Below are 24,283 nucleotides of genomic sequence, written 5' to 3'. Positions count from 1 at the left end.
GAAATGTTTACATTCAGATATGTAAATCAACATGTATAAATTGCTATTAGTTAATTAATGGGGAGATAATCGAGAATCGGACTGATAAAATGAATCGTTCGATTAATCGATGCATCGAAAAAATAATCGCTAGATTAATCATTTAAAAAATAATCGTTTATCCCAGCCCTAAGCAGAACACATTTTATGACCAATTTATGAAGAAATCCAAGTAAGCCCAAAGGGTTCACATACTTTTTCTTTCAACTGTATATATATATTAGGGGTGACCCCGAATAGTCAAAGATTCGATGCATCGATAGGAGAAGCCTGATTCGACTACCAATCTCACAGTCGAATCGTCGCAGATGTGTTATGAAATGAGGATCCTTTAATTTTGGCCGTATATGGGTGCACTGTGCACAAATCTGATTTCACATATAACAGCTTTCTCCCAATATATTAATATACAGCATATTATTATAATTCTGCAAATAATATGTGAAGTATTAGCTTTCAATAAATATTTTTAAAATGCGTTAATAAATCCAGCAACCCCTGTGACCGGGCTACACGTCCATAAGAGGTTCATATGTTAATAAACCATTGCCTCTTTGTTTCTACATTTAAAAGAAAAAGCTGGCAATTCTGGCTATACTTATATTCTTTTAATAATTTCTTTATTTTATTTTATTTATAAATCACTCTGGGTTATCTGATGTATCTATTTGGCTTGTGTTTTGTTTTCGTGCACTTGGGGCATTTTGCACATTTGTTCTGCACTTTGTTACTTCTGACCTTATTTTATTAAAAAAATGTATTTTTTATAAACGTAAATTCTGATCTAATTTAAGTCTGTACATTTTGGATTGCTTTTCGTTGTATAGATTTTGCACTATTGCGTGCTGGCCATGGTTGCGCATGCAATTTAGCCGAACGTGCTAGGTGTTCTTCGTCTCATATTTAGAAGTTCATCAAACTAAACATTAAAAACGGATGTTTTCGAAGGGTATACATTTTTAAAATGTATTAAAAACATAGTGGTTATCTTGTCAAAAGTTAAACTACAAAACAGGTAAGCCGTTTCTTTAAATTCGGTAATGAAACGTAAAATATCTGCACCGAACCTATATTTATGCCTGACACGACTGTCTTTCTTGTGATTTAATAATATGGTCGGTGTTCACTTTCAAATGATAGAAAAGAGATTCCTGAAATAAATAATATCATCAGTTGTTTCTGTATCTAAAGTGAATGGAGATGATCAAAGTGAAATCAAGCAGGTATTTCTGTGCTAAATAATAACGCGTAGTGTCTATAAAATCATTAATTTCAGTGTTTTTATGAATTGTATATAAAGCTTAGTTTTTATAATTTGCAGTAACAATCACAAATTATTTGTCACTTGTCGTTTTTTTTGGTCATGACTGCTTTGACGCGCTTAATCTCCAAATTAAATAACACTGAATTAGCCGAGGTTTCCAAGGCAGGGTCACCTTTGTTATATTTTTAGGTTTAGCTATCAAAAAGTTTTTTTGTGTGATGTTCTGTAGATCGTGGCTTTAAAATGTTATGAGGAATAATTAAACAAATGTTGCCTTACATTTTACCTTAAAAATATATAAATGCATCGTCAGTTTTGTCTTCGTTAATCACTTGAAAGACAGTTTTGGTCACTTTATCAGAAACTTGTTTATGTGTGCTGCTTGTGAAAGAAAATAAAAGTTATCAATTTGTACCTGGTCTGACCCCCTCCCAACCCATGCACACACACATAGATGATTCGACTATCGGTCGACTATGAAAAGATTCGACAATTCTGATTCGAATGTGTAAATCCTTAGTCGAGGACAGCCCTAATATATGTACATACATACATACATACATACATACATACTAGTGATGCAACAATACACTTGGTTCACGGTTCAATACAATTTTCGGTTCTTGTCCACGGTTTTCGGTTCGGTTTCGGTTCTGATGCCTTGGCCTATTAAAAAAGTGTTTTTTAATTTTCTATGCTTGGGTAACAGGAACAGTGAGATGTTAAGAAGAAATTTAATTGCAGTTCTCTTTATTTTATGTAAATGGAAAAATCATCTTACATATTTCTAGTGTACTGATACAATAATATAAGATATAATTAAATAAAGACATATAAAAATGATATCCTATTCAAACTGGGGAACATGTGAATTCATAACATTACATAAATTGGCCATTTTATATACCTGTACTTAGTAAATTTAACTTTACATTGTAAATGAAGGCTATACCTTACTGCACTACTGTTAAATCCAACATCATGCTGTCTGTGTAGAAACCAAAAATGCGTTCCTCAATCATGATTACTGGTGGGAATTATTTTAGCATCAGGCGCAACCTCTTCTTGAGTTGAACTTTTTCAACTTGTGTGGAAGACGTGTTTGAGGCAAATAACGCGCGTTTGCATCAATAACAAGCCCAATTTGCGTCATTCGCATTGCCCCACGTGAATTTGCATCTTTACATTGATGTTGTATGCAATCTACACGCGCAAATAATTAATCCACACTTCAGATTTAAAAGACAGTCATCCTGCTTCTTTTTGTTGTCGTACTTCTGTTCACGTGTGTGCACGCGAATGAAATCTGACACCAGCATTGCAAGCAGAGTTAACGCAGCTAGCGCACACGGATATCATCGCTGTGGCGTTCATAAGCTTGCAGATCACGCGGACGGGCACATTAACAAAAGTGCAGGGAATATAAAACTGACAGATTTGTACGGATAAACCGCAATTCACATGCGCGTATTGCACCGTGGGGGTCGAACCGAACGGTTCATTAATGTATTGAGAATTTTGGCATCCCTAATTAGGGCCCTATAATTTCCGCGATCACGGAATCGCGGACGGAATCGCGGAATTGGCTAATTAACACGGAATCTAGTATTAACACGGAATCTAGTATTAACGCGGACTTTTGCGTAATTTTACATATTTTGAATAAAATTATGTTTTTGTGTGGGAGACGAACGTATGTCTGGGGGAAATGCAGACCGGGGGTAGTAAATCTGGGCGACACGCCCCCTCCCGTCGTTTCAGACCCCCTCCAAAACACTGAAACCATGGCGAAGCGGCTCTCCACGACTCTGCTTTCGTCAGCGAAAAAATTAAGAAATTCGACGCTAAGCACTTAGTTCCGAGCAGGTCTCACATGACTTTTATGTGACCGGAGAACTGTTATTTTGGAAGTTTTGTCAACACTGTTCACGGTGAGCGCAAAGATACATGGGTCAAAGACGAAAAGGGGGTTTAAAGCATAAAAAAAAATAAAAGTGTAAAAGAGCTTTAAATTTAGTCTTTTTCACATACATTAGAATATGTCCTGTTTAACTATATGTTTTTCTGAGCAAAAAATAATTACTACCATACATTTTTACTGGAATTGTACAGAAGACACCAACTAAAATGTCATTCAGTGTAACAATATTTTTATGCAAAAAAATATTATCAGACATTTTTAGAAAAACTATTATTTGATGACACATTACAAGACTCTATTTATAGATCACAGTGCAGACACCAAATACTAACTATTTGTCATTTTAAAGCATTTTACTTCGCCAATATCCTTTAAACCATTAGGTTTTACCCATTTGTCAGCAAGAAGTTTTTGTAAGGAAGTGAAAATCAATTCAAATAAAATAAAAGTTTTGAAGGATCACACATTATTATACATATTTTAATAAGTACAGCTCAGAATAAGTATATTGTTTCATTTCTACATAAATATATGTGTTACACCGAATGACCATGGTTTGTTACACTGAATGACATTTTTGACAAAAATAGTGTCATTGTTTCCATTATTGCAATGTTTTGAATATTATTCTGTATCATTTTATTCCTTAACAAATCACAGAAGTAGATGCTGAAATTAATAATCATTTTTATTCCATAATGCATATCATATTCGTAAAAATTAACTGAACAGGTGGTAATACTGTATAATAAGATCCAGAACTGCCCTTATACGTTTAGCTTCTGCCCTGTGTTTTCTTTGATTTTTCCGCCATTGCTTTCGCCTCTTCTCAGCTGCAGCATCTGATAAATTCCTGATTGACAGGTGATCAGGATTTGCAGCCAAGGCAGCTTGCTTTCTTCTCTGGTTGCTGAAATACAGATTCCATGTAATTATTGACATAAAATTATTGACACAGATCTATATAAAACGTGTTATTAATTAAAAAATACTTTCTGTTTGGCAACATAAATGACATGTTATCAGGATTTGTATTATGGGCGGAGAATCCCCTCAGTGGCCTCTCTTAAAGGGATAGTTCACCCAAAAATGAAAATTCTGTCATCATTTACTCACTCTCGTGTTGTTTCAAACTCGCATAAATGGAAGGAAGATATTTTGAGAAATGTTTGCAACCAAACCTTTTGTGGACCCCATACTATGATACTAACAATAATACTATGGAAGTAAATGGGGTCCACGGACGGTTTGGTTACAAACATTACTCAAAATATCCTCCTTTGTGTTTATCAGAACAAAAAAAATCATGCGGGTTTTTACCAGCGTGGGAGTGAGTGAATGGTGACCAGATTTTCATTTTTGGGTGAACTATCCCTTTAACTTGTGGTATAGGTAGGGTGGAATCTCTATCTAAAAACAGCAGTCAACTATTACTCTGTAGGGCTAGGCTTGGACACAAATTTCACGGTTTGATTCAATTTCAAATCAATTTGATATTGATTAACATCAGCTGAAAACAGCATAGACTGAAAGACTGATTATTGGGATTTACAAATCACTTTTGTTTCTTCAAAATTAGAATTGATTAAAATGGGGAAATCTATCTTTTTAAACCCAGCCCTATTATTTTTACATTGCACTCCTCAATACCTTTCTCGTCTCCTTGCTAAATGCATTGCCCTAGCTACTGGGTCTGCATTAACTTTCTGCCAGTGCCTAGAAACTTTCTCTTTGTTTGTGGGCATCTAAAAGAAATCAGTACCAAAACGACAAAAATACATTAAAACAATAATATTGATAAAGTTTGATATATTTTTTTGTGCTAAACATCCCTCATTTATCTGAAATAGAAATAAAATGCTAAAAATGTTATCTAAACAGTGACACTATCATTCAGTGTAATGGATGACACTGTGGTGTAACATACAATTTGCATTACACCGAATGACAAAACATTACCCTGAATGACGAAACTTTTACTTAAGCTAATATTAGTAGTTAACAACTAGATACCTATATCAAACAGTGAACTTGACCAGAAAGGTTTATCATCGTTATTCACAACATCTACTTATTTTTCAAAAAATCTAACAATAAAAGTGTTTTTTTGCATTTCACTGAATGACAGTCGTTTTTGTAACTCAAGATACCACACTATGAAAAGGTGAAATTATCAAATAATTAAGGGCAATAAACTTACCTTGCTGAATCACCACATGGTCTTCAGGGGGTCTTTTGATGATGTCACAGACTGCTTGATGACTATTGTTTGTTTATTTAATTTCAAAATGGTTTCCTGATCCCGTTACACTGAATGACCTCTGACAAACTGCATATTCGGGACAAAAGTCCCCTAGTTGTTTCAATATTTAACGAAAAAAATAACACATAGTCCTATTAATATAAAACAGCCAACACTTATGTGAACATGCCAAGGAAGCAAATATTTTTTTTAACATGGTATTTTATACGTTTATTTAAAAATGTATTAGTAAAATCATAGTCCGGACCATTACGCTGAATGACGATTTTACACTTTGGAGCATTATTAAACTCATATTTGGTCATTGTATTTTCACAAAAGTTATTTGAAACATAAAAGTAGACATTTTACTTGCATTTTATATGTTTTTTTTGTATGTAAAATCACTTTTGTAAATTATATTTGATGCGGACACCAAAATGGTGACGTCTCGTCTTTGACCCACATGCACTCTCTCATCCACGTCTGTCTCACTGTACCTCTCTCACGTGCACGCGCTCACGCATGTGTCCGAAGTGCGAACACAAATCCTCATGTATTTGTCCAGTTTTATGCATTTCAAGCGAGCTGAGGCAAACTAACTATCCCTTGCATTTAAAATAAAATCATCTGCATCATGGCGCCGCTCTCTGTCTCTCTTTCGCTCGCACGTGCAAAGAGCTGCGTGCTCATGCTGTCCTAAGTCAGATCACTATCCTGTGTATGTTTGTAAAGTTATATGCATTTCAAGCGATTGTGTATAAAATATGGATCGCGTTCCGCTGGATTGATGTGTTTAAGGCACTTCTGAAGGCACCACTGCTTTGACACCTTGTTGTAGCCTCCTGCAACAACACTAAACAATGCATTCAATTGAGGTGTGTGTGTGTGTGTGTGTGTGTGTGTGTGTGTGTGTGTGTGTGTGTGTGTGTGTGTGTGTGTGTATGTGCGCGTGTGTATGTGTGTGTGTAAATGCGTCTTTTATAGTCATTAAGTAATCCTGTTATCCAGTTTTTCCACAAATCATTTACATTTTAATCATTAACATTAAAGGCACACTCTTTTTATGACTAAAATAAAAGTAAAGGGTAAAAAATATAATTGCCAAAAATTAAAACGGAGAAAACGTAATTTGCAAAAATTAAAACGGAGAAAACGGAATTTGGGAAAAAATAAAACGGAATTTGGGAAAAAATAAAACGGATTTTATAGGGCCCTACCTAATACATAAATACATACATACATATACACTATCGGGGTATGTGAACGGGTAAGCCGGTGGTCGTTGGTCAGGCATCAACTGGGCATCACGTTGAAGGACAGTCAGTAGATCAGTGGTGTGATGACCTTCATAGCAGCAGGAACTGGTCGTGGTCGAGGACGAGACGGGGAGAGAGAAACAGAATCCTATTAGCGTAGGGGCCGTTCACATGTAATGCAAGTGTCATACAGTATTGTGGTTTAAATCAGCTCAGTTCCAGACAGGCTAACGATTGCGGCATAAGTATATTACCCAGATGAGTTATGTGAATGCTTTGTTCTGGACAAACTAACTATTGCGGGATAAGTACATTTACTGGACATTTTATGTGAATGCTTTGTTAAAGAAGAATGTCTCAAGTTTAGATTTAAATTGATCGACTGTGTCTGATTCTCAAACATTATTTGGTAAATCATTCCAGAGCTTAGGGGCTAAGTAGGAAAAAGATCTACCACCTTTAGACACTTTTGATTAGTGCTGCACAATTAATCGCATCGCAATCGCAATGTCAACCTGTGCAATTATATGACAGCAAAATGTTGCAATTATATTAAATAAATACATGTGTGGACTTGTTAACACAAACTTTCTGATAACAGTTTAATGATTTTCCTTGCTGTTTAAAAAAAGAAAGAAAAAACAAACAAAAAAGGCAGTGCATGTGTGGCATGCACGTGTGTAGTGTGCGTCGTCACTTGTGTGTGCGCAGCGTGGAAATACCAGAGTGAAGATAGATGCAGAGGAGGTTGACAGTGATCTGGTAGCTAAAAAAACTCTACGTCTGTTGTATGGCAGTATTTTGGATTTAGGATTACTGACACTGAGCAGTTGCTACATCACGTGGCAATAGGAAAACATTTCTAGTTTTACAAATACACATTTTAGCATTATCACTAAACTGTGTGTGGATTTCCTTAAAACCCATCAAGTTGACTCATGATACCATTTATACCATTATAATCACAATCGCAATATTAGCATGAATAACCGCAATGGAAAAAATTACCCAAATCGTGCAGCCCTACTTTTGATACTCTATGGATAATCAAGTGGCCAGAATTTTGTGATCGCAGTGTACGTGATGGATTGTATTCTGATAATATTGTAATTCTTTAATATATGGGGGTGCTAGGCCAATTTAAGGCTTTGTAGATGATTAGTAATATTTTAAATTGTATGCGATATTTAACTGGTAGCCAGTGTAAAGATGCCAGAGTTGGACTTATGTGGTCATACTTTTTAGATCGAGTAAGCACTCTTGCGGCAGCGTTTTGAACCTTGTTTACCTGATTTGCGTGACATCCTCATGCACCACAGGTCCACTAACATGGTTGTCTTTGTCACGTGTTTATAGAGCCTGTTTTATTCCTACATTGTCTCAGGTGATGACTGGTTGTCCTGTGGCAGCTACTGTACAGTAGCTTCTCCTTGCATTTCAAAGTTGAGACTGATTGCAGTTTGCAATCCCGTCGCTAGATGCTGCTAAAAACACATTACACCTTTTAAAATACACAGTCTTTTTTGAAGTGCAAAGAGCATCAAGCAATATGATGACGTCACTCAACGCTTCCTGGGTCAAATTCTGCTGCCGATTTCTAAAATCGAGTTGCAGAAATGCAAAATTCAGCAGGAACTGTTAAGAGCAATGACTGCTGTCTTGAAGAGCAAATTTGAGGTTAAACCTCCCAGTGCTTCAAATAATGTAGGAACTAGATTTTCTTTAAAATATAATTATAAATATGCTAGTAAGGCTTCTGGAGTCCTTTTTTAAGGACATTTTAATCCCGCTTCTAAAAACCGCCAAACCGGAGGTGACGTGACCATAGGAAGTTCAGTCAATTCAATCAGTAAGAAAAAAATGGATCGCAACGGCAGTTCGGACGCCAAGGAAATATTAAATGTTTATTTTAACTAGTATGATGAACCACAGCCATACAATTATGCTGCAAGAGTGCAGGGACAATTAATTAGAGATCGACCAATACTGATTTTTTAAAAAACCGATACCAAATATTTGGATGCTTATGTGCCTGATAACTGATATGCTGAACCAATTTTTATTTACCGCAATATTTGCTGTGCAAGCTGCTGTTGTTGTTAGCTCCTTTCTTCAGATGCCGTGTCGTCCAGCGCGCAATTCTCAATCCGATATTTGTAATTTGTAAATACAAAAATATTAGGATACAGTCAATCTCTATGATCAATATAGATATTTTGTCCCCATCTCCAGACAATACTGCTACAAAGCATAGGCAAGTTATCGGCTGGGCCTATGGCCGCCTTTGGAGGCCATCAGGAAGCCCTTACCTGCATGTGTCAGCCATTGGAGGACAGGTTCCAGAGGAAGAAGGATTTTAAAAGGGTTTGAATACCCCCATTTTGGTGACAATCAATAAACAATAATCATAATCACAAATTGTGTTAGTGTATAAAAACTTCTTTATAAAGTTTAGATCAGATATGTACCAAGTAGATCTGCTTTTGTAGTTAATTCAATTCCGTTTTATTTATGTAGCACCGAAAGAAAGATTTACCATCTGACCCATTTAAAAACGTACGGAAAACCCTTAAATCGCTATACAAGAAACCTCTCACTTCATAAGGTGATATTGCCCCTCTGTGACTAAGAAGTGCCATTACTCATCCACAGAACAGAATATTCAAATAGGTTATTTAAATTATTAATGAAATTATTAATCGATTATTGAAACCTCTATTGAAAGCCCCTTTATTCAAGGTCCCCACACTAACCATCTTGTGCTGTACCTGGACAACTAAAATTAAAACCGGTTTACCTTTATTTAATTGTGCAACAGCACGGAACTGCAATCCCAAACTACAACTCTAAATGTGTTAATTTAGTTGTGTGAAAAATAAAGGTCAAAGATAGGGTTGGTGTACAGTTGGAGTACATCATGCTATATAAATCGATTTTACTATTTATTTGCCCTCATGCATTATGTAAACAGATGGCGGCATGTACAATTACTTCTAGATATGAGTAATGTTAATCTACCTGATAAACGATGTGAAGGTCTAAAGTTACACTGAGAGCACAGATGAAGTAATACAGAGATGACAGCAGCAAGTTAACATTACCAGGTTAGTTTGTTGGGTAATGATGCTTTTCTACAAGATAATGCAGTGGTTATGAGGTGGTGTTATTTCTAAGTTTAATTTCTGGTTAGTGAGAACAAGAGCACACAATGGATTTTTTTTTACACATTTTGCAATAAAGAAAACCGTATTAATGAGATATTAGTCGATATAGTGGTAATGGGTAAATGTGTTTCAGTGTTTCATGGATTAAGGCTTCCTTCTCTTGCAGAAACTCCCTCTGTTTTGCGCATACACATTTTGTCTCTCTCTCTCGTGCACACAGACTCAGACTCTTTCGTGCAATATGTCTCTTTCACGCGCACAGACTGTCTCTTTCGTGAATTTTGGCTTTCTCTCACGACATTCGCTTTACATTTGTCCACAATCGCAGCTCATAGTTATGAGAGAGAGGGAGGGGAGGTGTCTGCCCTTCACTATCTGATTGGTTTAGACCACGATGTTTTTGTGTCTAATGTAGGGATGGGCACGGATATTCGTATATACGAATATTCGATCGGCAATAATAATTTGAATTTAAAAAATGCTATTCGAATGTTTGTTTGTTTTTAATGTGCCACCAAAGGGTTACGACTTATTTAATGCTTTTTCACTTCATCTATACTGTCTTTTACAGACTTAAATGTAAGATATACATGAACATTAATTTGTATGTATTTCTTATTGTTTGGCAATGCAGATTGCAGACGAATTTAAGTTTTTCCTTTTATCTCCGGGTTTGTGCGCCGCGCTGTATTTGGCCACTGGTTCAGTGAGAGCTCACGTGTTATTAAACGTGCCTCGCCTCCGCCCTCATCAACCCATCATGAGAGATTTGTAAGCTTTCTGTTATAAAGTCTACTTTATTTTGTTAATAATGAGACAGGCACGGAGAACGAAATGAAACGGAGAACATTTATTATATGCGGTGCTCTTTCGAAAATGAACCGGATAATTGCACATGGCAGTTTAAAAGCAAAGCTCCGTCTTTGTGAAATGTTGTTAAATTAAGCTAACGTTAGTAACTTTGCACAGTCAACAATAATCTATCGAGCCAGCTTACGTTATTTGTAAAATAATGTTAAATACAGATATTCAATCTTGTTCAATCCGTCTGTTGTTTTTATCGGAGAACCATCATCACGAGGAAGAGTTTTCTCCGCAGCATCGGCATTATTATATCTAGTCAGAAGAACGGGCTTTCACCGAAGCAGGTAGGATAAATAGGGTTTTCTTTATTCGCAAATACATGTCAAACTAAACTGAGAAGATATTTATATGGCGACTGAGCAGTCGGTTATGTAGATGTGTTTTTTTTTAGTGATGCACCGATGTATGTATCGGCCGATTTTTGATGAATGTGAAACCATCTGCATATCGGCAATAGCACGAAAAGCCGATACCGATTGTTTATTAATTAACTGCATAAAGAAATCCATTATATGTAAAAAATGAGTTAATGTTGTTGATAAAAGAAATGCTGAATAGCAAAAAACACCTTTGAAGGTTGTCATGCTGTCTTATTATATTTGTTTTAGCTTAATTTGTGCCTCTCTTATTATGTTGGTCAGTTAAATGTTAATTAGATCCAATCCATGTTCAGTAAAAATAATTTGATGCAGAAATTAACTAGCTCATAGACCAACTGTATAGTATTGTATACAAGTGTTTAATATCGGCATCAGTGTCAGCCAGAAGTTTTCTGTTTAAATCGGTATCGGCCCAAAAAATTCCTATCGGTGCATCCCTAGTTTTTTTCGTTTGCTCCGGGCTCTTATTTGGAGTCTGTTTAAGGGTTTAAATGATGATAGCCTACTTTGTCAAGTCCTCAAACTTTAAACTTTGCAAGTCCTCAAACTTCACTTAGATTTGGGGTTAGTGTATAATATTTGGTATAATATAATGTATGTAGGATCAAACAATAATGAATTCATACTAACAACCGACTTGAAACTAAGGGTTTGACTGACTCAGACTTCGCTCCGCATGGGGTTTTAACGCCTTTCTTCTTAAAAAATATCCTACAGAAAAAATGTAAAAAAATATATTTTTACAATGTTTTCAACTTAAAAATACATACATACATACATACATATTATAAGTTTAGCTTGTTGTGGATATTTCCTAATTATAAGCCTTCTGTGAAATTATGACAAAATGAAAAATACAAAAGACGCATGTCTTAATTAACATAATTAAAATAAACGAATATTCGAATATTCATTCTTTATGAGCTTAAATATTCTAATAGTAAATTACTGGAAAATGCCCATCCCTAGTCTAATGTATATCTGTTGTTGAACCAGAAGACTACTTTTGAGTTGCGTGGACTTTTTTCATTTGAACGGCTGGTCACACTTGTGCAACCTCAGATTTTTTAAAGTCGCACCGCTGAAAAATTAGGTTGCATTGGTCGCAACCTCAAGCCCTGCTTACTGTGCAGAGTTCACGTTTTCGTTGAGGTGAAATCTCAGACAGACCCATGATCATGTTTTCATCGCCGGCGGTAAAACTACAGGCCTCACGTGGTTCTTGATTCGGCATCCCTTGTTCAACTCCATCATATCGTAGGGATGATAATTCTTTAATCTAACTGGAACGCTACACACTAACACGTTTTTCAAAGCACATGGAGATGTGAAGTCACTCCTCTGCACTAAACACACCCAGACACAGAAGATAGCGCCGTCCTTATTCTTCATAGGAAACCTGTGCACTTGCTGTCCTGACAGGCTGGAGTTTGTGCAACCCCCACAAACACAATAATTTACTGTCACGATGATATATTGAAATACAAAACTACTGAAAACACAATAACTTGCGACTGCTTTTACTGAATACCAACCTACTCTGAACCAACATAGAGCATAGACGACTCCCTCTGGTTGCGTAATATGACACATTGTTAAAAAAATGGTCTTTGAAACTCTTACTTTTTTACTAAATTTATGCGCTCAGAGTCTTGTACAAAATTTTTACTTTTGCATTTAATTGGTATGGTATTTTCATATAACGTTATATACTTTTCTACCAAAAAATGTAACTCAACATATGCACATTTTAACGTCTTTTTTTCTTGTGCATTAATATGTAACAAAAGATTGTCCCCTATCTTCTCAGAGAGAAAATGTCCTTCTGTAGTTTATACATTAATGTTTGTTGATCTGACAGAGGTGCTGTTGTTTTCAGCGACAGGACAGGTGCTGCGCTGTGATGCTATAGTGGATGTTATTAGTGAGATCCAGATCGTCTCTACTACACGAGAACTTCACTTGGAGGATTCTCCACTGGAGCTCAGCATCAGTGCATTAGATTCTGAAGGTGAGTTCTGTATTACTATAAAACAACATTCCTTTTTATGGTCATTCATGTTTATTTGATGCTTTAAATTAACTAAAAGGAAGAGATGATTTGAAAGGTGAGACTTTGTTTAATACCAAAAGTAACCAAAAAGTAACCTGGTCTGTCCTGTCTGTTTTCAGTGTCCTCTCTGCTCCGCAATGTATTTTTCACTGCGTGAGAACATGTTGGGGCATGTGAGTGGCGTATCTTGTCGGACATAGCAACAGTAACTAAGGGGGTCGGATTATTGCGACGGTCAATTGACCTAATATATATTCTCCATGTTCATAAGTCATCTGCACATCTTACTTATACTGTTTTCCAAAGAATCAAATACAGTTGCAAACGACGTAGATCATTAATAACACAGACTGTTAACAATGATTTTGAATCAGTATTTAAACATTCTCTATGATAAAAATATATTAATAAAACGGTTTTGACGGTTATAAAGTTCTAATGACGGTGATTAACTATAACCGTCGGTCTCACAGTTATATAATAACCGTCACAGCCTTAAATGCAATTTGTTTGCACAGTTCAAGGTTAAAAAGTCACATTGTTTTCCACATGCTGTACAATGTTGTTGCTCCTCTATGCTATGCCTTTCTGAAAAATAAAGATTTTTACTAGTGTTGTCAAAAAAATATCGATATTTCTATACATATTGATACCGAACATTTAAAACAATTCCAATACTCGTGTCCCGCTGAATGAATACTCCGAGACGAGCTGTGCGTGGTTTTTTTGTGAAGCCCGATTTATAGTCGTGCGTAAGTTATATGCCGTAGCTACGGCGTAGGCTATCCGTAGCCTGTGCGTAGCTCTGCGTAGCCTGACGTGCACCTCGCAAAATTTTTAATTTTTAGCTACTGTGGTAACATGCATGGTTACTGCCTACCAGCGGTCTGCGCAGGTGTTTGCACGTCGACGCGGACGACGACGTAAAAGTATAAATGAAAAATGACGCGGAACCTACACCATCGCGGCTACACCGTAGGACCTATGCACAACTATAACGAGGCCTTAACTCTGCGAACACCAGCTGCGCGTTCTCACTCTCTCTCTTTTTTAAACTGCGCGCACACACACACAGTGCGCGTGAATGCAGTGCTCCGCCTCCTCTCCTCGTCTCGTTCGCTCTGGTTTAACAGTACAAGGAAAGCCAAGCAGTTGTGATGTGTGGAGTTTTCGGATGCGAGTCAAATAAACATGCAAACCCGAAAGACACAAGTGAAGTAAACCAAATATGCGTTGCTACGGAGCCGTGTGCTAACGCCGCTAGCAAAGCACTGAAGGACCGACACGCCGACGAGAGATTGATAATCATCACTAAGTATTAATTCTAGATTGTTGCAATTGTTGTTGATATGCGTGTTGTCACGTTTTTTTCTTTGCCTTTTTTATGATCCAAGTTAATACAATCGCCTCACAGTTATCAGCCTTAGGAAATTCAGACAGCATTTTAGCTGACAAGAAAATATTTTGACTGTGCTAAAAAGTAAATTAACCCAGATACTGTTGTGCTTTAAGTTCACAAAAACATGTCATTTATTAACCCTCATGTCGTTCAGTGAGGTATATTCAGTGTTGGCAACGTTACTTTAAAAAAGTAATTAGTTATAGTTACTAATTACTTCTCAAAAATAGTAAGAGTAGACTTAGTAACTGTGTTACATCATTTACAATTAAAGGGGACAGAGAATGAAAAACCATTTTTACCTTGTCTTTGTTGAATAATGGTAGTCTACCCACATTCACAAACATACAAAAAGTGCTAGACATGCTAAACATCTCAGTCTCATAGAAATTCCTCTTTTAGAAATGTTAGCCAGAAAACAGCCCAATCTGAAAAACTGATGCTAATGACATCACAGGCATCTAACTGCCCATCCACTTTAAAATAATTGGCTACATTTTTTGAGTGGCAGCAAAGTCAGCCAATCAGTAATGAGATTGCAAGTTAAGCCAGTAGGGGGAGCCAAATAGGTGCAAAACTACTTGTTTAAAATCCCCCACCCTAATAGAGCTATCTGAGAGAGGTTTTTAGGAAGCTTCTAAGGCATTACAGACCCAAACAAAATTTTTTTTGTCTACATGTCACATCACAGAACAAGGATAAATACTCTGTTCAATCATTCTATAGCCCCTTTCACACAGTAATTCTGGTAAATTACCATGAATTTACCAGAATGGATTTACCAGTAAATACAAAAATGTGCTGTTCACACATGCAGTGACGTTCCGTCTTTTTACCAGTAAGACATCATTCACACATCAGTATCAAAATACCGGTAAACTCGGAGAGAAAGCAGAAGTTACCTGTGGCGCGCGGCCGACGAGCTCCGTCTGTGTCGTATTTGTAAACGGCGGGTTATGACTTAATATCCACGGTCCGTATTTTGTTGTTTTCACATCTGTGGCAAGCGGTCGCGAAGTTGCTCGTGACCAAACAACATTGCGTTAGGCGGCGTCAAACGGATGCGCGTTTGCACGTTAGGCTTCACAGATGGTGTGCTAAGGACGTCTGCAATTTGGCAATTAGATGGTAAGCTGTTTTAAACAACTTTGGTGAAGAAATGTGGATGTTAACTTCAGGTGTGCTCGACTTTTAAGCAACATGTGTGTGGAAACGTCCGTAAACAGTCTGGGGGAAACCGCGTCACCTGTATAAAAAACTTTCTGATTGGCCCGCCCGATCTGTCAGCGCGGTCTGACGTCATCTAAATGCCGGTAATGCCATATTTTTCGTTCACACACTGCGCTTACCGGCAAATTACCGTTAATCTTACAACCTGTCTTACTGGTAAATTGGGAGCACTGATTTGCCGGAAAGGTTCTGTTCACACATGACATGTTAACTGCAATTTACCAGTAAATTACCAGTAAAGACTGTATGTGTGAAAGGGACTAATGTCACCTTTAACTAATTACCAGGCAAAGTAACTATTGCGTTACTTAAAGAAAGTTCAAATATTTCAAATAACTTGGATGCCCTCAATATAAAATTTGTTAAATGAATGAATTAGACACTAAAGAGAAACCACTAATTTTGTCCCTTACAACCATGTAAGGTTTTGACAACCATGGTTTACTGTAGTAAAACCATGGTTTGGCTAATAAGAATCAACACACCAAAAAAACATGTTTACTTCATTATACTTTGTGTTTGCGACTGCTACCTTTGAGTTTGTTGTACTTGTCATCGCGCTGTCGTTGCGGGTGTGTGGGACTCACGGACTGCACCCCGAGCACCGGGCTGCCTGTCAGTCTCTAGCAGCAGTACCCGCTGCTCGTTGAGGAGAGAGAGCGATGCATGCTCTCGCGTCAGTCTCCAATCAGGCCAGAAAAGATCTCTAGATTTGTCCTAGTCGCTTTTTGTAAATAAAGTCGCTAATGGGGTTTAGAAAGTTGCTAAATCTAGTGACAAAGTCACCAAGTTGGCAACACTGCACTGCACTTCCCGGACTGTGCATGTGTTTGTGTAATGACTGGATTGCGCATAGAGCGCTTAATGTAACAGCGTGAGGTGAAGCCAGCGCAGAGTTCGAGCCGCCATCTTGGTATACCCAACTGGCAGAGGGCGTCATTGACTTCCATTCAAAATCATGTTTTAAATTCACCCGCTTTACAGCGTATCAGTCACGCAAGATTATTTTTTAGGATATGTGTATGTAAATTAATAGTTAATTCTGGTGTTATTTGCAATGTTTATGTTTTAATCGGGCAGGAAAATGGATTTATAAAAAACCGTTAAGGTGAGTGTGTCTGCAGCGTTCTGTTAATGACACGGGTATAAATAAAGTTTTTTTTGACATTCAGCTACACGGTCAGTGTTATTTCTCTAAATAAGTTTAGATAACATAAAACCAGAAAATTATTGCATGCACATACGGTACAAAGTATGATTATTTATTTAGATTTCAGAATGAGCACGTTTGTCATTAATACTAAATATGCTGCGGTCTGTCTGCTGATCTGATACTATGAAGATGAATATATAATAACTGATTAAAAACTAAAATTTACAACTTTCAGTGAATAACTATGTACATGCTTAGGACGTTTGTCATCATCGGTTATGTGGTTGTCCCACCCCCTCTAACACACACACACAAATCATCATCAGTTATGTGTCTCTCACCCCTCAACACACACACACACACACACACACACACACACACTAGAGACAAACATTGCCTGGCTGGATGAGAGAACCTACTCTGGTGAAAATCGCTTTAGTGAGATTAATTATATCAACGCGCAGCATTTATTCTCAGTAACCGTAACGCCGTTATAACGAGGGAAACGGTAATTTATTTGATTACTCGTTACTGAAAAAAATAACGCTGTTAGTAACGCCGTTTATTTCTAACGCCGTTATTGCCATCACTGGGTATATTTTCACATTTGCACTATAATCTATTCATCATATAAATGTTAATGTATTAGCTAACAATAACAAACAAAAAGCAGTACATTTGTTTAAGTACTTGTTTATCCTTTTTTACTATGCTAATGCTCACTAGAGAAAAACTGAGAGAATGCTGCTAAAATTTTTCTTTTTTTTACCTTGAATGCCATTGCTCTAATTTATTTTTTATATTTTGATATATTTCATTTGCTTAAATGTTTAATATATCTAATATTCATATTTTAATTTATTAGTGAGTTATATGATTAGAATGTTGTCCCATTTTTAAAATAAAGGACATCAATGAGATTTGAGAGTGTTTCTCCCTTTTCAGGAAAAGTACCGTAAAAAAAGTATCGGAATCAAATTTCTTGACATGGTATCGGTATCGAAACAATAATTTTGGTATCGTGACAACACTAATTTTTACAGAGCTCATCGTTCTGAAAAGCACCGATGTGCTTTGATTGGCCTGATTGGCCTGCTCTGCTATTGCCGCATATGACCCCTCCTCCGTAGCATTTAACACTGAATATCATGAATATGTTATTGTTTACTTTGTATTTTCATGATGTATTGTCATTTTAATGTTCAGTTTTGATATATGTTTTTGTCAATTTGCAGGAAACACCTTTAGTACTTTAGCCGGTCTGTCTTTTGAATGGACTATGGTAAAAGAGGCAGAAATGGCAGATTTCCCTGATTCTTACAACGCACTGCGGTAAGACACAGTTTTATTGTAAACGCACTTTTAACTTTCACATGATGGCTGACTATTGTTTTTATCTCCACACGAATCCCTATCTGGCCAAAACCGGAAAAATTGAATAGTTTAATTACTATGGAGTTATATTGACATGGGAAAGTCATGAGGGTTTTCCCTGCATTGAGAACTTTGAGGCAGCCACAGTCTATGGTGAATGTCGACATGTGTTTTTGTCATGTGTCTTCATAGAAAATCACAAACAATCATTAGACTCTATAGATTATCATTTGTAACTGCAGTTGCAGTATAAAAACACTCTGGTGTTGTTGTTTTGTGTGTTTGTGTGTTCATGACTTGCAGTCCATAAGGAAAATTCTTGACCGAATCCACATAAAATAAAATAAACTCAGCCGAATACCAAATAATAAATATTTTTTTAATTTTTTTTTTTTTCTTTATTATTTTGCCAATTTCTCAACATTGCACAAGTCCTTTTTAATAAATTTATTTCACATTACTTAACATTCAGTGTTTCCCCTAGGTTTACAGCTTTGGGGGGGGGGGGGGGGTTGTGTGTGTGTGTGTATATATATATTGCTCATTCATTGTTCGTTAATGTTAGTTAATAAATTTATATGATAAACAAATTGTAAATGATGCATTTGTTGGAGAGAATAATCCTGTTTTTTTTTAATTATCTGTTCTGTTGTCAGACATGAAACGAGTCAACTATAAAGTAGTGAGTAAACACGATGCAGTCACACCTTGAGTTTAATCCAACCAGCTGTTCCTTTAATTCAATTCAATTTTATTTATATAGCGCTTTTCACAAGTGTTAATTGTTGCAAAGCAGCTTTACATGAGAAGATGTAGAGGAGAACACAGAAAATCAATAGATAATATAAGAAGTAGAGATAGCGGTTAAACCGTACAAGCGAGCATATTAATAATGTAACGTATACAGTAAAGTGCTAAGTTAAGCCAAAGTTGGCTGACTCTCCCTGGGACGAAAAAACCCCCTAGGAAAAAAAACCCAATGGGAAAAACTCCTAGAAGGACAAAAACCCTTGGGAGGAATTAATATATATTTATATATATATATATATATATATATATATATATATATATATATATATATATATACGGTAGGGATAGGAGGCGGGTAAGCGAATTAAACTGGTTTAGCCGGTGGTCGTTGGTCGGGCATCGGCTGGTCATCACGTTGAAGGACAGCCAGTGGATCAGTGATGCGATGATCTTCACAGCAACAGGAACTGGGTCTGTTTGTCTCATTGTCCTCATGGTGGAGGACGAGACAGGGAGAGAAAAACAGAATTTCTATTAGCGTAGGGGCCGTTCGCATGTAATGCAAGTGTCAAACATTATAGTGGTTCAAGTCAGGTCGGTTCCAGACAGGCTAACTATTGCGGCAATAGTATATTACCCATATGAGGTATGTGAGTGCTTTGTTCTAGACAAACTAACTACTGCGGGAAAAGTACATTTACTGGACATATTATGTGAATGCTTTGTTAAAGAAGAATGTTTTAAGTTTAGATTTAAATTGATCGACTGTGTCTGATACTCGAACATTATTTGGTAAATCATTCCAGAGCTTAGGGGCTAAGTATGAAAAGGATCTACCACCTTTAGACACTTCTGATATTCTAGGGATAATTAATTGACCTGAATTTTGTGAGCGCAGTTTACGTGATGGATTGTATTCTGATAGTAGTTCTTTAATATACGAGGGCGCTAGTCCATTTAAGGCTTTGTAGGTGATTAGTAATATTTTAAATTGTATGCGATATTTAACTGGTAGCCAATGTAAAGATGCCAGAATTGGACTGATGTGGTCATACTTTTTAGATCGAGTAAGCACTCGAGGAACATGTTTATAATAATAGTCTTGTGGGGTGGATTCATTTAAACTGGTGTAATCGTCTGCTTTAAGCCAGGTTTCTGTTAAACAGAGTGCATCTAAGTTTTGGTCAGTAATTATTTCATTGATAATTGGTTCTTTATTGGTAAGCGATCTAATGTTAAGAAGGCCGAATTTTAACATTTGAGTTTCATCTGTTAATGTATTGTGTTCTAATTTTATGTTAATAAGATTTGTACGAGACGAGGTAAACGGTGCTCTGTATTTTATTTGTTCGAGGAACAGACACAGTCGAGATGTGTTGGTACTCTGTTAAAAAAGGCTTTATGTGCTGGGATATATGTGATCTTGACATGTCAAGGCAGCTAACAGACTGATGGGTAAGCCGATCTGTCTGTTTCCTGACCTGGGCCCTGGATAGTCAGACAATAGCCTCTTTCACACAGTAATTCTGGTAAATTACCATGAATTTACCAGAATGAATTTACCAGTAAATACAAAAATGTGCTGTTCACACATGCAGTGACGTTCCGTCTATTTACCCGTAAGACATCATTCACACATCAGTATCAAAATACCGGTAAACTCGGAGAGAAAGCGGAAGTTGCCTGTGACGTGCGGCCAGCGAGCTCCGTCCGTGTCGTATTTGTAAACGGCGGGTTATGACTTAATATCCACGGTCCGTATTTTGTTGTTTTTACATCTGTGGCAAACGGTCGCGAAGTTGCTCGTGACCAAACAACATTGCGTTAGGCGGCGTCAAACGGAACCTGCGCGTTTGCACATTAGGCTTCACAGATGGTGTGCTAAGGACGTTGGCAATTTGGCAATTAGATGGTAAGCTGTTTTAAACAACTTTGCTGAAGAAATGTGGATGTTAACTTCAGTTGTGCTCGACTTTTAAGCAACAAGTGTGTGGAAACGTCCGTAAACAGTCTGGGGGAAACCGCGTCACCTGTATAAAAAACTATCTGATTGGCCCGCCCAATCTGTCAGCGCGGTCTGACGTCATCTAAATGCCGGTAATGCTTATTTCGTTCACACACAGTGCTTACCGGTAAATTACCGTTAATCTTACAACCTGTCTTACTGGTAAATTGGGAGCACTGATTTACCGGAAAGGTTCTGTTCACACATGACATGTTAACTGCAATTTACCAGTAAATTACCAGTAAAGACTGTATGTGTGAAAGGGACTAATATCAAAAGTAAGACTATTGGTCAGATTTCTAGAGAGTATAGCACTTCCTTCCGGAGACGGATGGAGGCCATCTCTCTTTAGCAGGTCATGTCTTCCCCGGAAATGCTTCCAATTGTCTATAAACCCTACGTTATGCTGAGGGCACCACTTTGACATCCAGCCATGAAGAGACACTAATCTACTGTAAGTTTCATCCCCCCGGTAGGAGGGGAGGGGACCAGAGCAAATTACATTGTCTGACATTGTTTTTGCAATTTCACACACCTCTTTAATAGTATCTTTGGTGATCTCCGACTGGCGGAGTCTGGTGTCATTCGTGCCAGCGTGAATAACAATCTTAGAAAACTTATGGTTAGCATTAGCCAGCACTTTAAGTTTGGATCTAATGTCAGACGCTCTGGCTCCCGGTATACAATCGACTATGGTGGCTGGTGCCTCAATGCCAACGTTCCTGAGTATAGAATCTCCAATAACCAGGGCACCTTTAACAGATGTCTCAGCCGGTGTATTGCTGAGTGGAGAAAATCTGTTTGATATTAAAACAGGAACGTGATTTGGATGCCGAATGTGACTAGGCCACCTGACAGTCACCCAGTTAGTCAGCCGCCTTGACTCTGAAGTCGGAACCGAGCCATGTGTATTACGCTTAACACTAGGCGCACCCGAAACAGTGTTTGTAACATTAACATTAGCGGTCTTACTGTCCTCAACTAGCGTTCGGATGCGCGCTTCTAGTTCTGCAACCTTCTCCGTCAGCCTTACTACTTCAATACACTTAGCACATGTAAACCCCTCTATGCTGACGGAAGAAGCTAAACTGTACATGTGGCAAGTAGTGCAGGTTACAATGACAAGCGGAGTCTTACCGTTTTCATGCTGTGCGATAGCGTCTCCGTTCGCCCGAACGCGGTCCGTGAAGCTGCATCGAGATGGGTGCTCACTCGTTGCATGCCTTGGTCGTCTCCGGGTGCCTGGAGCCAGGGTGATGTGTGGCAAGCTGTACCGTCTGGTGCGAATGCTGGGCAACAACTCCTCCACAGCTTCCCGCTCTGGTGAGGAAAGGTCTGAAAAACATACATCGGATGAGTCCGCCATTAGATCGAAAAGGAAGGCAGATTTACAGTAAACAGACAGTGAGCAAGTGCTAACTTCAATCGGCACGTTTGTTGATGCTAGCGGGCTATATGCTAACACTAGGTGTTTACTAGTGATAGATCGTTTTACTTATTAATACTGTTCAATAATCGAAGAGTACTAGTTAAAGTATTCCTCAGATAAACTAGTACGTTATATTATATAGATAGGAACGAGATAGTAAGAAAATAGGATTTAGATGATGAACTCGACGGAGCTCCAATGCACGGAGCAGTGTTTCCCCGTTTGCTAATGCTAGCGGGCTATATGCTAATACTGGCTGTTTACCAGTGATAACTCGTTTCACTTATTGAAACTGTTGAATAATCGTCACGGTAAAGTATTCCTATGATGAACTAGTAAGTTATATTATATAGATAGGAACAAGATAGTAAGAAAATAGGATTTAGATGATGAACTCGACGGAGCTCCGATAACAGTGTTGCCACTCTCTTGCGTCTCTCTCTTGTGTCTCTCGTTTGCGTCTCTCTCTTGCGTCTCTCTCTTGCGTCTCTCTCTCTTGCGTCTCTCTCTCTTGCGTCTCTCTCTCTTGCGTCTCTCTCTCTTGCGTCTCTGCTGAAATCCTGATATATAAACTCGATTTATAATTGTTTGACAAAATAACCATACATTTACATTGAAGCCTTACTGCTGTTTTCTCATCATGTCTTTTTGTGTTATTTTTTTATTTATTTTTTTATTTTACCTTTATTTAACCAGGTGAATCGGTTGAGAACAAGTTCTCATTTGCAACCGCGACCTGGCCAAGACAGGCACAAAGTACAAGGCGACATAAAACTACACATGACATACCGACATTCAAGAACAAAATCATATAAAACATACAGATACAATTAAATGATAATGCAACAAAGTAAAAAATAATATCAACATATACATCGGTCCGTCAGTAAATTTGAAAGCAAAACTTTAAAAGTGCTGATCGAAACCAAGGATTCTAATTTAAGAGACTTTTGTAAATTGTTCCAATCATTGACAGCAGAAAATTTGAAAGAAAAACGGCCAAAGGAGGTACGTACTTTTGTAGGGACCAAAAATTTGTATTTACTCGAGCGCAAGTTAAATACTGACATGGTTATTAAAGTACTTAGGTAAGATGGTGTTTTGTTAAGTATGGATTTATAAATTAACTGATACCAGTGAGTTAGGCGTCGATTTTATAACGAAGGCCATCCAACTAATGAGTAAAGAGTGCAGTGGTGTGTGTTATGTGGAGCTTTAGTAATAAAGCGAATAGCACTATGATAGACAACATCCAATTTCTTAAGTAAGGAGTTAGAAGCATTCCTATAGACAACGTCTCTAAAGTCTAGCATTGGGATGATAGTCATTTTAACAAGAACCTGTTTTGCAGAAAAGTTAAATGAAGATTTATTTCGAAATAGAAACCCAATCCTGGACTTGATCTTTGACTGGAGATGGTTTATGTGGGTTTTAAAGGAGAGCGAGGTGTCTAACCAAACCCCTAGATATTTGTATGTATCCACGTATTCCAGCTTAGACCCACTCAAAGTAGTAATATTTATTGGGCACTTAGATATAAAATGTGTCCGATTAAAAATCATGCATTTTGTTTTACTGGAGTTTAGAGACAATTGAAGATCCCGGAAAGTTAATTGAATATCATCAAAACTCTTTTGAAGTTTCGCTAATACACTTTCCAATGTGGGACCAGATGTGTACAAAACCGTGTCGTCTGCATAAAAATGAATAGAAGAGTTGCCCGCAACTCGAGCCACATCATTAATATAGACAGAAAA

At 37.4% G+C, this 24,283-nt stretch overlaps 1 protein-coding gene and 1 long non-coding RNA gene across 3 annotated transcripts in view; one reads left to right on the top strand and one right to left on the bottom strand.

Annotated features, from left to right (window-relative positions):
* The window catches only part of nup210 (nucleoporin 210), a 302,105-nt gene that overhangs the window by 68,375 nt on the left and 209,447 nt on the right, over positions 1–24,283 (top strand). For both annotated transcript variants that reach the window (XM_073853990.1, XM_073853989.1), the window contains exons 3-4: positions 13,013–13,144; positions 18,204–18,300. In XM_073853990.1, coding sequence (XP_073710091.1) covers positions 13,013–13,144; positions 18,204–18,300 — 229 coding nt within the window. The remainder of the gene's footprint in view (positions 1–13,012; positions 13,145–18,203; positions 18,301–24,283) is intronic.
* On the bottom strand, positions 3,895–5,932 carry LOC129422051 (uncharacterized). The gene is made up of 3 exons (XR_008637276.2): positions 5,425–5,932; positions 4,875–4,969; positions 3,895–4,134 (listed from the first exon to the last, which is right to left on the bottom strand). It is a non-coding gene; the product is annotated as an uncharacterized lncRNA (long non-coding RNA).

Source organism: Misgurnus anguillicaudatus, chromosome 16, assembly GCF_027580225.2.
Source record: "Misgurnus anguillicaudatus chromosome 16, ASM2758022v2, whole genome shotgun sequence".
Taxonomy (NCBI): Eukaryota; Metazoa; Chordata; class Actinopteri; order Cypriniformes; family Cobitidae; genus Misgurnus; species Misgurnus anguillicaudatus.
Note: the sequence above shows the minus strand (reverse complement) of the source record. Positions and strands in the feature narration are given on the sequence as shown.